The sequence below is a fragment of the Geotrypetes seraphini genome, chromosome 1, assembly GCF_902459505.1.
Source record: "Geotrypetes seraphini chromosome 1, aGeoSer1.1, whole genome shotgun sequence".
Taxonomy (NCBI): domain Eukaryota; kingdom Metazoa; phylum Chordata; class Amphibia; order Gymnophiona; family Dermophiidae; genus Geotrypetes; species Geotrypetes seraphini.
Window position 1 is genome coordinate 93,174,549 of NC_047084.1, and position 16,551 is coordinate 93,191,099.

Here is a 16,551-nt window from a genome sequence, read left to right on the forward strand (position 1 = left end):
TCGCTGATCATTTGTTCCCCGGATTGGAGAATCCGGCTTGGGATACTGGGTCCGTGGATCCCTTAGGGGCTCCGGAACCTGTAGAAGACCCGACTGTGGTGTGCTTGTTTAAAGTTGCGGCACTCCCTGACTTGAGGAATTGTGCTTGGATGGCAAGCCCCTTCCTTCCTCTTTTTCCACTTCTTCTCCATGATTCTGCAGTACGCCACACCAACTCTGCCATTTTTCCCTGTGATCCGGATTTGAGTTTTTTAGTCACAGAACAGTTTGACTCTCCGGAAGGTCCCCCGGGTCATGTCTTGTGTATATCCTCTGGCACAGTAGTGTCAGCAGCTGCTGGGACAACCCATGGTGGATTCCTTGGTGGCCCAGGTGACCAGGCACACTTCACTGCCTAGTGACGGGGGCATTGTGTTAAAAGATATGCAGGATCATTTGGTGGACGTGATCCTCAGGAAATTTTTTGAGACAGCAAATTTAGATACAGCCAGCTCCTGTTTGGCTTGGCTGCATACGCTCGAGACTGAGGCAGTAGATCCTCCTCAGCTTCTTATGGCTGGGATGAATTTCTTGGCAGATGGCTTATATAACCTTATGAGGGTAATGGCCAAGGTCTCAGCCTATTCAATATTGGCCCGCCGAATGCTCTGGGTTCGGCTGTGGGCTAGAGATTCCATCTCCAAGGCAACTCTGGCTTGTCTGCCTTTTAAGGGGCAGTTATTGTTTGGCTAAGGGTTGGATGATTTCAGGAATTCTGTGATGGATTGACGCCCTAATAGGTCAGATAGGCGGGCCAGATCTAAGGTGCCTGGGTGTTCTACTTTTCATGGCTCCAGAAAGTTTTCTCCCTCTTCATCGCAGACATCTTCACGGAGCTTCAAAGGTCGATATGCGGACTACAGACGTTCCCAGCCTGCCGCCGCCCATCCTACCTGACCTGCCAGCAAAAGATAGGGGGTCGGCTATCGGAGTTTTCTGCCTGCCTGGATGCGCATTAACACAGATTAGTGGGTCTTGGAAATTGTTTGATTGGGCTACAAGCTGGAGTCAACCAACCCCTGTCCAATTGGTCATGACTTTTCCTGCAGGGGGTCAGGGAAAAGTGCGCAGAGTCTAAGGTACAATTCAGTGCTTCCTGGATATTCAAGCTTTAGAGCCAGTGACAAGCGATTTTTCGTGCTCAGGTAGTTATTCTGTTTATTGTGCCAAAGAAAGGGTCAGTACATTGAAGACCTAATCTAGATCTGAAATGTGATTGCGGCCCTCAAGATTCCTCGGTTCAGGAATGGAGACCGTACAGTTGGTCATTTCGGCGGGGTCTCCAGGGGAGTTTCTGACCTCTTTGGATCTTACAGAGGCGTGCCTGCACATCTCCATATTTCCAGCTCAGCGCAAGTTTCTGAGGTTTCATGTGCTGAGTCAGCATTTTTGATTTTCAGCTCTGCCTTTTGGCATGGGAATGGCACCTCGGATGTTCACTGAAGTGATAGTGGTAGTCGCAGCTCATATGATCTGGTTGATCAGAGCGCCCTCTTTGGACGTTATATGATGGAAAAGGTGCTTCGGGTACTGGAATCCTTGGGCTGGGGTCACCTGTTGCCCAAGCGATCCCTGGAATACCTGGGAATTCTGTTTAATACGGCATAGGGTTGCATTTACCTGCCTGACCCTTGCAGACGAAAACTGTGCACGCAGATTTCAACACTGTTGAAGTAGGCTCCGTCAGCGTGGGACTACTTACAGGTGTTGGGCTCCATGGTAGCCGCGCTGGATGTGGTCCTCTGGGTGAGGGCGTACATGCGTCCACTTCAACATGCCTTGCTTTCTCGGTGGGCGCCATACCGGGATGCCTTGGAGATGCTTCTTCCATGGACATTGGAGGCCAGCGCAAGCATGGTTTGGTGGCTTTGCCTGCAATCTCTCAGCAAGGGCGTCCCATTACAGATTGCCTCCTGGATCGTGGTAACCATGGATACCAGCCTTTGGGGCTGGGGGGCTCACTGTGATCGTCATCCCCTTCAGGGCTGTTGGACCTCGACGCAGAGGAAGTGGCCCATCAACAGGCTGGAGCTGCGGGCCATTCGGCTAGCCCTGATAGTGTGGCAGAATCGTCTGGAGGGGCAACGGCAGTGGTATATGTCATAGAAACATAGAAGATGACGACAGATAAGGGCCATAGCCCATTAAGTCTGCCCACTCTACAGACCCACCCCCAAGTCTACTATCCTAGGGATCCCACTCCCGGTGACAGGTTCCCCTGGCTTAACCCTCTAAGGGATACCACATGGGCATCCCATTTGCTCTTAAATTCTTCACGCTGTTTACCTCGATCACTTGCACCGGGAGTTCGTTCTAAGGATCAACCACTCTCTCGGTGAAGAAATATTTCCTGGTGTCGCCATGAAATTTCCCGCCCCTGAGTTTGAGCGGATGCCCTCTTGTGGCTGAGGGTCCTTTGAGAAAGAGAATCTCTTCTTCCATCTCGATACGGCAGGTAATATACTTAAACGTCTCGATCATGTCTCCTCTCTCCCTACGTTCCTCGAGTGAGTACAGCCGCAAATTTTTCAGCCTTTCCTCGTACGATAGATCCTTGAGCCCCGAGACCATCCTGATGGCCATCCGTTGCACAGACTCTACTCTCAGCACATCTTTTCGGTAGTATGGCCTCCAGAATTGCACACAGTATTTCAAATGAGGTCTCACCATGGTTCTGTATAATGGCATTATGACTTCAGGCTTCCGGCTGATGAAACTCCTGCGGATGCAACCTAACAACTGTCTTGCCTTAGATGAAGCCTTCTCCACATGATCAGCAGTTTTCATGTCTGCGCTGATGATCACTCCCAAGTCTTGTTCTGTTGAAGTTCTAGCTAAGGTCTCACAATTCAAGGTGTAAGTTCTGCACGGATTTCTGCTGCCGAGGTGCATGATCTTGCATTTCTTAGCGTTGAAGTCCAGCTGCCAGGTCGAGAACCAAAGCTCCAACAAATGTAGGTCCTGTGTCATTCTATCAGGTGAATTGCCGTCTCTCACTATATTGCATAGTTTGGCGTCGTCGGCGAATAACGTTATCTTACCTTGAAGCCCCTGAGTTAGGTCCCCTATGAATATGTTGAAAAGGAGCGGGCCCAAGACTGAGCCCTGCGGTACTCCACTGGTCACCTCCGATGTTTTAGGGAGGGTACCGTTAACTACCACCCTCTGAAGTCTGCCACTCAGCCAGTCATTGACCCATGTAGTTAGTGTTTCTCCCAGCCCCATTGATTTCATCTTGCTCAACAGCCTGCGATGCGGGACACTATCGAAAGCTTTGCTGAAGTCTAGGTTTACAACGTCCACGGATTCTCCCAAGTCTAGCTGTTTTGTTACCCAATCAAAGAAGCTGATGAGAGTGGATTGGCAGGACCTACCCTTGGTGAATCCGTGTTGACTGGGATCCCGTAGATTCTCCTCATCCAAGATTGCGTCTAATTTACGTTTGATTAGTGTTTCCATGAGTTTGCATACTATTGATGTAAGACTCACCGGTCTGTAGTTTGCAGCCTCTGCCCTGCAACCTTTTTTGTGCAGTAAGAACGACGTTAGCTGTTTTCCAGTCTATGGGGACTCTCCCCGAACTTAGGGAGAGATTGAGGTGTCCTGATAGCGGTGGAACCGGGAGTTCTCCTCTAGCTAAGGAGGCTCTGCTTCTGCTCATTTGGGTGGAACGTCGTCATCTGGCACTGACTGCGTCCTATGTAGCCAGAGTGGGATCCCGTAGATTCTCCTCATCCAAGATTGCGTCTAATTTACGTTTGATTAGTGTTTCCATGAGTTTGCATACTATTGATGTGAGACTCACCGGTCTGTAGTTTGCAGCCTCTGCCCTGCAACCTTTTTTGTGCAGTAAGAACGACGTTAGCTGTTTTCCAGTCTATGGGGACTCTCCCCGAACTTAGGGAGAGATTGGGAGTGTCATTTCATGCTTGGTGACTGACTGAAGGTGGAGCCAGAGGCGGAGTGGAAAACCTGGAATGGTTCTTTTTTACAATCCATGTGAGTAAAGGGAAATAGCCCTATGGTCTAGAACAGTGTTCTTCAACCACTGGTCCATGGACCAGTGCCGGTCTACAGAAATTTCCTGTCGGTCCACAGGGCTAGCACGTGCATCAGGCCCAAAACAGTGTTCTTCAACCGCCGGTCCACGGTGCGATCGATGCGGTATTATCTTCAAGCCAGCTCCCTCTTTCTAACTGATTCATTACACAAAGCCACAGGCAGTGGCTCCAGTGGGCATCCTGCGCCTGAACCGGAAGCCTTCTCTCCGACGTTGCAACGTCAGAGGGAGGACTTCCAGATGAGGCACGGGATGTGCAAGGTGCAATTAGTACTATTATGGGGGCGGGGTCTGGGGTGGAGATTGGGTAGAGATGGAGGAGTCTGGCCCACAACTTAGCCCAGTGTTCTTCAACCGCTGGTCCACGGACCGATGCCGGTCCACAGAATAATTCTTTTATTTCTGCCGGTCCATAGGTGTAAAAAGGTTGAAAAACACTGGTCTAGAACAGTGTTCTTTAACTGCTGGTCCGCGGACCGGTGTTGGTCCGTAAAAATTTCCTGCCGGTCCGCATAGGGCCGGTGAGAGGGGAGCTCCAACATTTTGCTTCCCAACTCTCAGTACTTGCCTGCAACAGCGCCCGTAGCATCAGCGCAGCAATTCACTTAGGCAGCCTTGGGTCCTTTGATGCGTTGCGCCACCTCTTAGGAAAGAAGAAGTTGCATCATCAGAGGCGGGCCGTGACTTCTCAAAACCCCCAAGGCTGCCTAGATAGGGGGGAGGTAAGGGAGAAGGAAAAAAGGAAGGAACAGCTGGAAGGGAGATTAGAGGAGGGGAAGGGGTCAGGGTGTAATGGAGAGATCAGATGAGGGAAAGAGGGGAGACAGAGGAATGAAAAAGTAGAGAAAGATTAATGCTGGGAAGGGGGTCAGCAGAGAAATAAAGAGACGGACAAATGTTAGATATGGTGTAAGAGAGCTAAAAATGAAGAGAACAGTGAAGCTGGAATGAATCGTGGAAAGGGATGGAAAGGGGAGAGGGCATACCATATGGAAGGGGGAGAGGGCAGACGCTGGAAGGAAGGGACAGATGCTGGATTGAAGAGACAGAGAGGGCAAATGCTGAAAGGAAGAGTGAAAAGAAGATGAAAGCAGAAACCAGAGAACAAAAGGTAGAAAAAAATAATTTTATTTCTATTTTGTAATTAGAATATATCAGATTAAAATATGTATCTGCTAGAGCTGGTGTTAGACATAACTGGGGACTGCAAAGCCCAGGCAGTGCTTCTTTAGCTTCTAGCTGGCTTAGGGCTCTCTCTGATCAGGGGGCAGTTGTCCTAGTTGGACTCCCCTAATACTATTCCCGTAATGTGTGACTGCAATATTCTGTTAGCATGATATTTCTGTGTAGCATTTTGTAATAATTTGGCTTATTCAGTTTTCTTGATAGTAGAGGGGATATATGTGAAGGGAAGGGGAGACAGGGGTTTTGTTGATCCTTGCTCTGTATTATTTGTATCTATAAAATGACAATTGTACAGAATATTGTTTCTTTTTATATTTTGATCCTTTCAATATAAAATCATAACTATTTGAGGCTTATGCGGATGGGATCGGATGGTTTGCCGAGACCAAGCTTGCGAAGACGGGTTTTTAAAAAAAATTTCAGTCTTAGTAGTTTGCATGTCCTCAAAATAATTATTTTATTTATGCGGGTCCATAGGTGTAAAAAGGTTGAAGAACACTGGTCTAGAATGTCTTACCTATCTACTGGAAAAGATCTTACCAGGGTAAGTACATAATCTCCTTTTATGGTTGCAGTGCAGTATGACATATTTAAATAATAGGTGAAATCAGAATGGAGGAGGGGTTAAAACTTTCTCATACCACTGTGTCCTATTGGTTACTTTTTAATATTGTTTTAATATGTATGAGTATACATATATTTTAAGTGGAGCTTTATATTTTCTTTTCAGTTCAATAGAAATAATTTAACTTCTTGATTTTTAATATAATTCTTCATAATTTTCAAAAATTGCTTGTCTTTATGCACCCACCCCTCCACCACCACAACCCACCAGCCCGGTCCAGCCCAAACCAACTGCTGCTTAGAACACATCATCACTTGCACATCTGCTTTCCTGGCTTAGAGGGAATATTGGCCACTTGCCACTTGCTGTTTCCTTCCTTGTGCTCTAAGATCAGATTCTACTGCATTTTTTTTTTTTTTCCGTTCTGTGAAATACTCATACTGAACAGGACTATTAGATAAGGTCTTCATACCAGAGGATTTATTTCACCCATGTGTGTCAATAAATCATGAAAATAGCAGTTATTTGGAAAGAAAATGGATTACAGTGTGCTGACATTTATCTATTAAGGGCTAACCATTATTTGCTTTTTCAAGTTCTCCTTTAACTGGGCACAGACATGAAAAACACACATACCTTACACCTTAGCTGTAGTAGAATTACTGCACTTAAAATGGCCTTTCTCAGGCCAAGAAACTCACTGGATGAACGGCTCAGAGCTTTTATCAAAGTGCACTAGAAAGGTTATCAGAGACTGACAAGTAGAGAAGCAAATGAAGCATCATCTCTCCCTGGGCACTGTTGTATTTGCTATCCTCTGAAGATTAGTAAAATCCAGTTCTTCAATAAAGTGGTCGGACAAGCTCTTAGCATGCTTCCACATAAAGTAATTAGGGAAGTGTACACAGAAAAGGGGATAACCGCTTCTTTTCTGTGATGGCCATTACTCCCTCCTGTTCTGTGACCCAATGGCCATTATTGCAATAGTTCCTTAACCCAGAGCATACACATCGGGGACCATGTTAATATATGCGCAGAAGCACTGTTCGCCAACTCCTCTCACCAACCAAAGAATCATGCACAGGGGGTAGGAAAGACAGACAGACCTCTGTGAACAGTGGTGGCCCTGGCTCCCTGCCCCAATCTTCTTTCTGTCAGCACCTGGCATACCAGGATAAAACTCTGTCTTGAGCCCTTGTATTGGCATATCAGAGAGGGCACCTTCTAAATATTGGGTCCAAGGCACACATCTCATTTACCTATGCTTTAACCCTGCTTTGACTTAGCCTATCACTTTGGCTCTGGATTGCTCCTGGGACTGGATTAATCCTAGCTAACGTCGGCATTGGAGAAAACCAGGATTTGGATTTTGAGCCCGTGGTCTTACTTTCATCCCTTCAGAAACCTGCGCTCGTAGATGCTGACATTTCCAAATGATAAGGGGTGCCAAACAATACAATTACCCATCCCTGAACTTAGTGAAGGAGTTTACTTGGTCCTGGGGGAGTGTGCTCAGCACTTACAGAGATGGATCCTATGTTAACATTGAAAAAGGAAGAAAAGCGGCTGCATTCAGAGAGCAGCACCTGTTTATTATGTTTTCCTGTAAAGCGCTGCCTTTTCCTGGTAGTGCTGTACAAATAATAATTAGCTGGTATGTGCAATAGCCAACCCGAAGACTAATCCACTAAGTAATACAACTGCATCCACAACTGTAATTCATTTAGGGAACATGTGAAAAGTCATTTGTTGATTTCACGCTAGTTTGATCCTCATTTCAACAAAAGTTGCTTGAGAGCGTATTATTTCAGCTTTGAGTGTATCAGGATTCAGTTTTCCATTTCTAGCCAACAGGCTGATTATTAATCAGAGGGGGTGATGCTGATTTCAGTTTTCAATTTCTACCAATCAGAGGGGGTGATGCCTATTTCATATTTCTGTTTCCACCAATCAGAGGGGGTGATGCCTATTTCAGTTGAAGACAGAACACAGCTGAATGGTCATTTTGCTTCTTGACATAGGGAAGGGAACCATAGGCAGGCATGGAGAGGTGGAACATTCTGGAAAGGGGAGGTTATGATAGCCACTTAATGCATGTTGAGACTTGACAGAGAAAGTTTCAGCTACATGGACTGGCATATGCAAGTCACCAGTTTTGAACATGATTTAAGCATCTTTGAAAATGATGTTGGTGAAAAGGAAAAGATGCACGGCATGCCACACTTGCAGACTCCTACGGCCCTCCACACATTGCCAAACTGGTTTAGAACATTGTGTTCAAAAAGCTGATTAGAGAACCCAAATAACCAGAACTACAACTCACCTTTCAGCAGTGGGATTTGAGGCCTGTATGACATTCCCCACTCAATAGAACAAACTATCTGGCACCAAGTTCTTTAACATGGTATAGCTTCTTTTCCTTAAAAATCATCCTTTGAGTAGGTCTCATAAATGATTTTAAATGGCCCTTAACAAGCATGGGTGCCCTCTTTAGGCAAATCAAGGTGAATTTATAATAGACAGGGCCGGGGTTATTTATCATTTTGTTTTGGGCATAGCTATGGGGCCTGAATTTCGTAGATGAGCTGTGAAAATCTGCTTCCCTGTTGGCAAGTGAGGTTATATGAGTATCTACAATTAGAAGGCATCTCTGGAGTAGCACCACCTAGGATAGCTTAGCATGCTGTTGACAGACAAATGCAGCATCTTGCAGTTTTTGAAACTACTGGCCATTACCTAAATGTGTCCAAAAGTAAAACTCTGCATTCTTAAAACACACTTCCACAATTAAATCAGATTGTGTTCCATCATCTGTCTCACTGGCACTATACCATACTTTATACATAGTGATACATTTGCTTCTTTAGACTTTAGATTTTGAAATGGTCAGTCCTTGAGATCATGCATGTTTCTCATCATGCATGACAAAAGCATAGCATCTTCTGCTCCTGCCATGTCTGCGCATACAGCAAACAGCTAAGCTTTCCTGTCTGGTTTAATTGGGAAAAAAAGGAGAGGTGAAAAGGGCAAAGAAGAAAATCAAAGGAAAATGGATTTTTTAAAAAATCATACAAGGAGTTTGGATAGTTACAGACTATTGAAGTGCATGGAAGGAGGGTGGAAGAGAAGCAAGGAAAGGATTTCCTCGCACCCACCCCCCAAAAAAGCATTTTGTAATGAAGGTCTTGCTAGGTGCCTGTACCTTTAATCTCACTTGCCAATTGAACAGGACAGCAGCTGTGTAGAGTCACTAGTTTTATTGGGAATAGTTTAATTGCACTGACTTCTTTTGGTGCCTGGATGTCCATCCATTAACTCTTTAATTCCAGTGGAATTTTGTCTCTTAGCCATTGTTGCACTGTTCACTTATGTGCTTAAAACAAACAAAAAAAATCACACCATAGTGGATAGCTGGTGGCACTTAGGCATTCCAAAATTCAGTAGCTATTACAGCATTAAGGAGGAGGGGACGGAAGCTGCTAATTGTATCCCCTTGAATGGCAGAGAAAGGGAAAATCAGTGCAACTAGTTTTTGGAGCCCGAGAACTTAACAGTGGCTTGGAGAGCTCTTCTTGGTCACCTACCGAGACACTTAAACATAGGCACCAGGGGTGGGGGGCTTGAGGTAGGAAGGTCAGGAGATGAGGGTAATAAGCTGAAGTAAGCAGTGCAGCCAGGAGCTTCCTGCCGCAAAGTGGCAATAGAATTGTTCAAGGGGAAAGTAGTTGTGGATTATGGAAGAGGTATTTAGATTGCTACCTTTGAGGTATAGGGCCTTTTCCTGTTCCTCAGAGGCGGTTTTCCTTCCCACCCACCCCATAGTGTCTGGAGTGTATTTTGAAGGGATGGTGGGATTGAGATTGTCACAATTGAGGTAATCCCAAGCTATAGGGTATTGGCTCATCAGGTGATGAATTGTTCTTCAGGAAGTGAGCTCATAGACTGGTTATACAATGGGCTAGGTGACCTGGAAAGGTGGCATGGTGGTGGTGGTCCATGCCCAAACCCAGGCCATAGCTGACATGTTAGGGCTAGGGAGCAGTTCTTCAGGAGAAGTGAGCTCATAGATCAGTTATACATTGGGTCAGGAGATTCAGAAAGGGGGCATGGTGATCCATGCCTACCCCCAGGACCTAGTTGACATGGCAGGGCTAGGGAGCAGTTCTTCAGGAGAAGTGAGCTCATAGATCAGTTATACAATTGGTCAGGTGATCCAGAAAGGGGGCATGGTGGTCAATGCCTACCCCCAGGACCTAGTTGACATGGCAGGGTCAGGAAATTATAATAATGTATACTTTCAGTCTGTGGTTCTAGGTTTTTAGCTCAGGAGGTTGTTTTTCATTTAATAAACAAAGAAAGCTGTGGCCTGGTTTTTTTTTATCTATATAGAGTCTGGTGTTTTATTATTTATTATTGCATTTACTAAAGTCATAGGAAGTGTATATTTAAGGTTTCATAATGGGAATGTTTTAAGGTGCATAAGCTACTTAATTATACTGGTGGGGGGAACTAGGGGACACAACCGGGCCATTCTACATCCAGGAGTTATGGAATATTGTAAATCCTTTTTTGGTTCACGGAACAGAAGCCATTGCTATGGTTCTGGCTATAAACCAGGGATTTACTTTGTGGTTGTCTAAGCATGTGTTCACATTTTTTCCATAAGAGAAAGTACTCCGAGCACCTTCTGAGTATGGATCAGATCCTAAAGCTCCAGATACATGCAGTGAAATGGAATGGTTGCAAAACCCCTCAAAATTTTGGGAAGACAGTCTTCACTGTGAATGGCATGATCCACCTTGAACAAAGGAAGATCTTTTTAAGACTAACCATGAACGTTTTGGGAGGTAAATTTACACTTTGCTGTCATTTAGGTTTTGCTAAATCCAACTGGCTAATTAAGGTTGATTCTCCCTATTTTCCCCATCACCAGCAATCTGTTAATTCATGTGTATAAAAAGCAATTAAATTATCATATAAATATTCCAAGATCACTTATGGGGAAAGTTTTATTTTCAAGAGCACAGCTTCCGTTCTGCAATCCATTACATAATAGTGCAACAAGGGTGCGTGTTCAAGCTGGCTTGCTAGATATTTATAGCCATATGTTAATAAGCAATGTGGATAACCGGGACACCTAATATTTAATGCTTATCCCCCTCACCCCCCATTTTGCGTGCTGTAAATTCATTCATCCAGACCTTTCAATGAGGGATAAAGCAAGGAAAAAAGATTTTAAGAGGAAGAATACGACAATAAATGGGAAACAGCAACAGAAGAAGCACACTAGGTTAATGTAAGAAAACGAGTTTCTTTATTGAAAGATTGTGTATTAGTAGAAGTGGAACTGTGTGTAACAAATGTTTTTCATGCACACGATACAAAGGCAAAGCCCACCATGCTTTGGAGGGGCAATGGAACAAAAAAGCAGCGTACAATGAGCAGATGTCTAGGCTTACGGCACATTACATTTCAGCAGGGTGTGTTTGTCTCTACAGAGATATACATCAGAAGCTAGGCAATGTCAAATACAGACCATGCTTTTAAAAGTTTTAGTACAAGAAAAAAAGATGGAAGATCCACGATCAAAGGCTATTTGGTACAGGAAAAATTACCCCAACAAGGAAGTAGTTTAGCACAGCAGAAAATGTTATCCTTGTTCAATGGAAATCCATTTTGCTAGTCATCTGGGAATCTCTTTTGAAACATGTTAACAGTTCATACAATTATGGGAGACCATGTCAATTTAATCTCTCAAAACAGATGCCCTTTACCTGGAATCAAGTATCGACTTTTTTTTGTCCCAATGTAACATGTCAACTAACTGCAATTACGTTAGTGGTTTTTCCATAAGAATGGTATCTCTGAGTTAAATGGTGCTGTTCAGGCTGAAATAATGGCGGCTGGTCAATGTAAACAGAAGGCAGTACCCATCTGTTAAGCATTTGCCAGAAGCCTAACCGTAAATCACAGGGAGGGAATAGTCAGTCCTTGCTTGAGGCACTCATTTGTGCACAAATTGTATTCTGTAGCTCCGGTAAAGCCCGTGGCTGAAACAGTGGCAACCTAAACGTCTCTGAATGATTTCACAAAGGACTGATAGCAATATAGTCAGTACATTTAGAATGCAAAGCCAATGTTTTTTGTGGCTGTGGAGGGACAGGTCGAGAAGCAAAGCAAAATGAATCCACTGAACATGAATTTACAATGCAAAATGTACTCGGCTAAAAACAAGATGAAAATACAAACAAACATGGCTGTTATTTTCTACATCTATTTCTGAAATGGTCTAGATAAAAGATTCTAGTCTACTACAATGAGACTAACACAAAATGAAGAAACAGGTTTTTAGGGTTACATTGGCGCTAAGGTATTACAAAGAAGATTGTGATTCCGGGTTTTGGATTTTTAAGCGTTAGTATCCTCTGTCACAAGGTCCTGTCATTTTTTTTTTTTTCCTTTCTTTTTCCAAGGCGTTCAGTATATTGTCGCCCTTTTCAATGTGAAGTGCTCTGGTTGTACCAGAAGCACACAGGAGACCCCCAAAGGGCAGGATCTGTATCATTTTTATTATGACAGGATGCACTGAGGTCACTAAAAAAGCAATATTGCATTTGTAATAGCATCCTGGTGTTAGTGAATTGACGTAGATAATGATGTAATCACTGTAATTAAGCTTCCAAGATATCCATATTTTTAATATCCATATATAGGTACATATTTATTTCTGCTTAGATAGCATCCAAGGACCCTAAATTGCAGAACTGATTGGTAACTGTAGTTACCATTGGTTAGAAAAGAGGGGACTTTGCAGAATGATGTCAAAAACATCACTAAATTAAAGAGCAACCAAGAAATAGGGGATACTGCAGCTTAAAAAAATATAGCAATGCTTTCCTCAGATGGAAACAGGAAATGGTTAAGAGGGGGTGTCACAACACAGCTAAATGCAGAGGCAGAGAGCCACAATATAGGGCAGCATGTTGACCATTCACTGCTATGCAATGAAATAATAAAAAAAAAAGATTTGATAAATGCAAAATTGCCATCCCATAGTCAACAAAAGAAAAAAAAAAAAAAAAGACTGCAGTTAGACACAGCTCTGTACATGCTTCATCAATTTTGAACAGGAGCAAAATTAAATTAAATTTGGTAAAAACCTAATGGCCAACTCCAAAGCGCCCATTGAAGCCAATTTTCGGGGGGGTGGGGGGATGGTGTTTAATCAGATAATTCTCATTGCTGTTGTACCTCTTTTTTCCTGCATCTCAAGTGTGGGTCAGATTGCTACAAGCATGAAAACAGCAATTCTCTACAGACATTGTTTAGAAAGACAACAAAGATTATATATTGGAAATATTAATAGTGAGGAACAGTGCATATTCTTTGATTAAAAAGACTATCAACCACCTTTAATAATTTTTCAGGAAACAATATTGTACACCTAATATTAAATCGTCAGTTGGTTACTGCACTGATCCCAGTAAACAGTAGGAAAAAATAGGGGTAAATGATAAGGGAAAGAGGAGATTAAAATCTAAGCACTGGCCACAGGGTGTCAGACTATGTTTGGGGAAGGGGAGGAGGGAGAGTGGCTGTGTTTCTGCTTTTCATTTGCAGAAGGCTGCAAAGGAAAGAATTTTATTTGGGGGGGAGGCTACAGGAAATTTTAAAAATATAGTTCAGGAAAACATTACAAATTATAGTTTCTTGTGCAGAAGGGAGTTAACATGTTGTTCTTTCATGGAAAGCCCTGCGCATGTGAATACATTTATACAAAAGATTGCTTTTTACAGACATTAATGATTAACATTAATATTTCTATTAGCAAACAAAATAAATCATTTTGCGGTCCTCAAAAAACCCAAGTAACATTGGGGTCTAGAGGGGTCAAATCGGGGAAACCTATTTATGATCCAACTAGGTCCAGCAATAAAAAGGAGGGAAATTTGGGCCACAACCTAGAAAAACAGACCCCAGATTCCCCTGATAAATGCACACACACACACAATATCTTCCAAATCAGACTAAACAAGAGGACAGAAAAATATATATATAACCCCCCCCCAATGCCTCCCCATCGGAGAAAATAGTGTAAGTGATACCTCTGTTTCGTACAGAGCCAAAGACTGGAAGAACGAGATATCCGACGTGAACTAAGACCATCCTGGCAGGGTCTTTGTTAGGGATGGCGGTGGGGGAAGTGAGGCTCCTGCTTGTCCTGCTGCTGTTGTCAGGACTGTGGTTGTAGTTGCTGCTGCTTGCTGGGAGACAGATGGCCCATGGAAAGCTGTCCTTCCCAATCCCCTCTATACATTCAAACGTGGAGCTGGGGCTGCAGCTGCCTCGCACACAAAGGGAGGGAGGGCTCAGGAGGGGCGGCGGCGCTCTTATAGCTTGGCTGCCCCTCGAGGCGGCTGCTGGCCAATCAGCACCGTAGAAAAGGGGGGTAGGGGGAGGCAAGCCCAGGGCTAGGAGAATGCGATCTGTAAATCAGCCCGCCACAACGTGTCCTTTTCCAGGAAAGGGGAAGTTATTGTTCAGGGCCCTGAGGGATTATGAGACGCCCCCTTCCGTGGAGAAGAAAGGGCATGGTTTGGGTTGTTTGCTATGGGGAGGAAGGGGTTAAAATGTAGGCATGTCTCAGTTATAATGGGTGTAACAGCCCTAAACGAATATGCTAAAGGGGTAGAGTGTAGGTGTTGTTTGCAACTTGCCTGCTGCAGTCTGTTTCCATATTACAGGAGCCAGCATTGTATCCTTACTCTGACAGATGGGTCAGGTAATATGGATTAGGGTATTATTATACAATGCAATACAGGATCTTATGCCATTTCTGCAAGGAATCTATGCTGTTTACAATAAGATTTAGATCACTTTTTGAGTTACAGTACAGGAGAGTTGATAAAGAAGGTGGGTATAAAGAGAAGAGGTATGTCCAGCGGCATAGTGAAGGTGAGAAGCACCCCTCTCCCCCCCCCCCCCCGCTCCTTCTCTGATCCCCTCATCCTGCACATACCCTTTTTCTTCCCTGTACCTTTATTTGAAGTTGCTCACGGCGGTCAACCACGTGTTCCTCAGGACCCCACAATGTGGAGGGGAGGATTTGCCAAACACAATACAAATTACCCCTGGCTGGTCAGTGAATGAGCTTGTTCAGTATTTGGAGTGTTCAGCACCCACAGAGCAGGATTCTATGCAGACTTGATACTGGAATCATAGCCTACATAGGTGAAGCATTCCCATACTTGCATAGAAAGTTTAAATAAACATAAATAGTATATTATTTGAAAAGTTGCCTTATACAATATCTTGCTGGTCAGAGTTCATTTTGCTCACTGGCCAAATAAATTGGTGTCCACTTCCTTCCCCAGCCCAGGCCCCTTGTCCAGGCTTTCCACATTACTCTGTGATTGCTCTGAATAGATTTCCTGATTTGGTATTAATACACCCTCTTTGGCCTTATTGCAAACCAGTGTAATAAATAGAAATAAAACATTTCTATTCATTATAAGTGGACTAACACAGCACCACACCAATTTTATCCAAGCTAGTTTAAAATCACCTTTCCAAGATTACTTTTAAATCTTAATTGCTATATTTGTAATTGCAACTTTGTTGATTTTTAACCATTTTCACAATAATTGAAATTCCCAAAGTTGTTTTCTCCTGTTTTATTTTTTAACTAGACTAAGCTCGATGGAGCAGGAACTGTCTTTTGCATGTGCTTGTTCAGTACAGGTACCTCTAGTCTGCTAAGTACATTGCTGAGTGCAGTGTTCCTGCAACCAGTGGTGAGTAAGGGGGGCAGGGGATGGTCCATTCCGGGCACCTTCAGGGTGAGGGCACAGACACCCATCCTCCTCTCCACACACCTCTCCCACACTCCCACGCGTGCCCCTCCCCCTCTAACATTCCTGGCACGAGCAGCAACCCATAAACTTCTATAGCTCCAGCATCAGCTCATCCTCTGATGTCACTTCCTGGACCTGTGCCTAGAAGTGATATCAAAGGAAGAGCCAACGCTGGCATGACAGAAGGTTGGGGGTTGCTGCTTGTGTCAAGAATGTTACAGAGGTACAGGGGGTGGGAATCGGTGCACATGAGGCAGGAGGGGGTCGGGGAAGGAGATTGTGATGGTGGGGGGTTGAGAAGATGGCAGAGGAAGGGTGCCACCACACCAGGCTCCTCTCACCTTCACTACACCACTGCTTGCAACATCTACATAAATCAACCAATGGTGCAGGAGTTAGATTTTAAGTTCCCAGTACAGTGCCATTTCCTCATTCCACATGGTGGTTCTGATTAGGGTTACGAGGTCTCCGGGAAAACCTGGACATGACCTCTATATAGAGGACTGTCCCAGTGGACAGGTGGATTTTTAAATCCCACCAGTTTGAACAGGCTTTGGAAGAACCCAAGCTCAGGGCCACATCTGAAGGGCCTCCAAGCATGTTACATCTGCACATGCTCAGAGGCCCTCCAGATGCAGCCTGGACTTGGGGGAGAAGAGATAAGGGGCTGAGGCAGACAGGGCCGGGGACACGTGTCTTCTGTTTTTTTTTTCTTTAACAAATCTGGTAACTGCAGTTTTGATGGTAAATGACACCATGGAAAGGTTCAAATCGGGAGTTACCACAACTGGTCCGAAACCAATTTTCGCTCTAAGATGTGCAGCCATGCTCACCTCTTTTGAAAACTC

At 44.3% G+C, this 16,551-nt stretch overlaps 1 protein-coding gene across 1 annotated transcript in view; it reads right to left on the reverse strand.

Moving 5' to 3' along the window:
* The window catches only part of RNF165 (ring finger protein 165), a 297,632-nt gene extending 283,447 nt beyond the window's left edge, over window positions 1-14,185 (reverse strand). Inside the window, exon 1 of the mRNA XM_033935022.1 lies at window positions 13,955-14,185. Within this exon, the coding sequence (XP_033790913.1) occupies window positions 13,955-14,015 (61 nt within the window). The 5' untranslated portion in view covers window positions 14,016-14,185. The remainder of the gene's footprint in view (window positions 1-13,954) is intronic.
* Window positions 14,186-16,551: the final 2,366 nt, after the last annotated feature.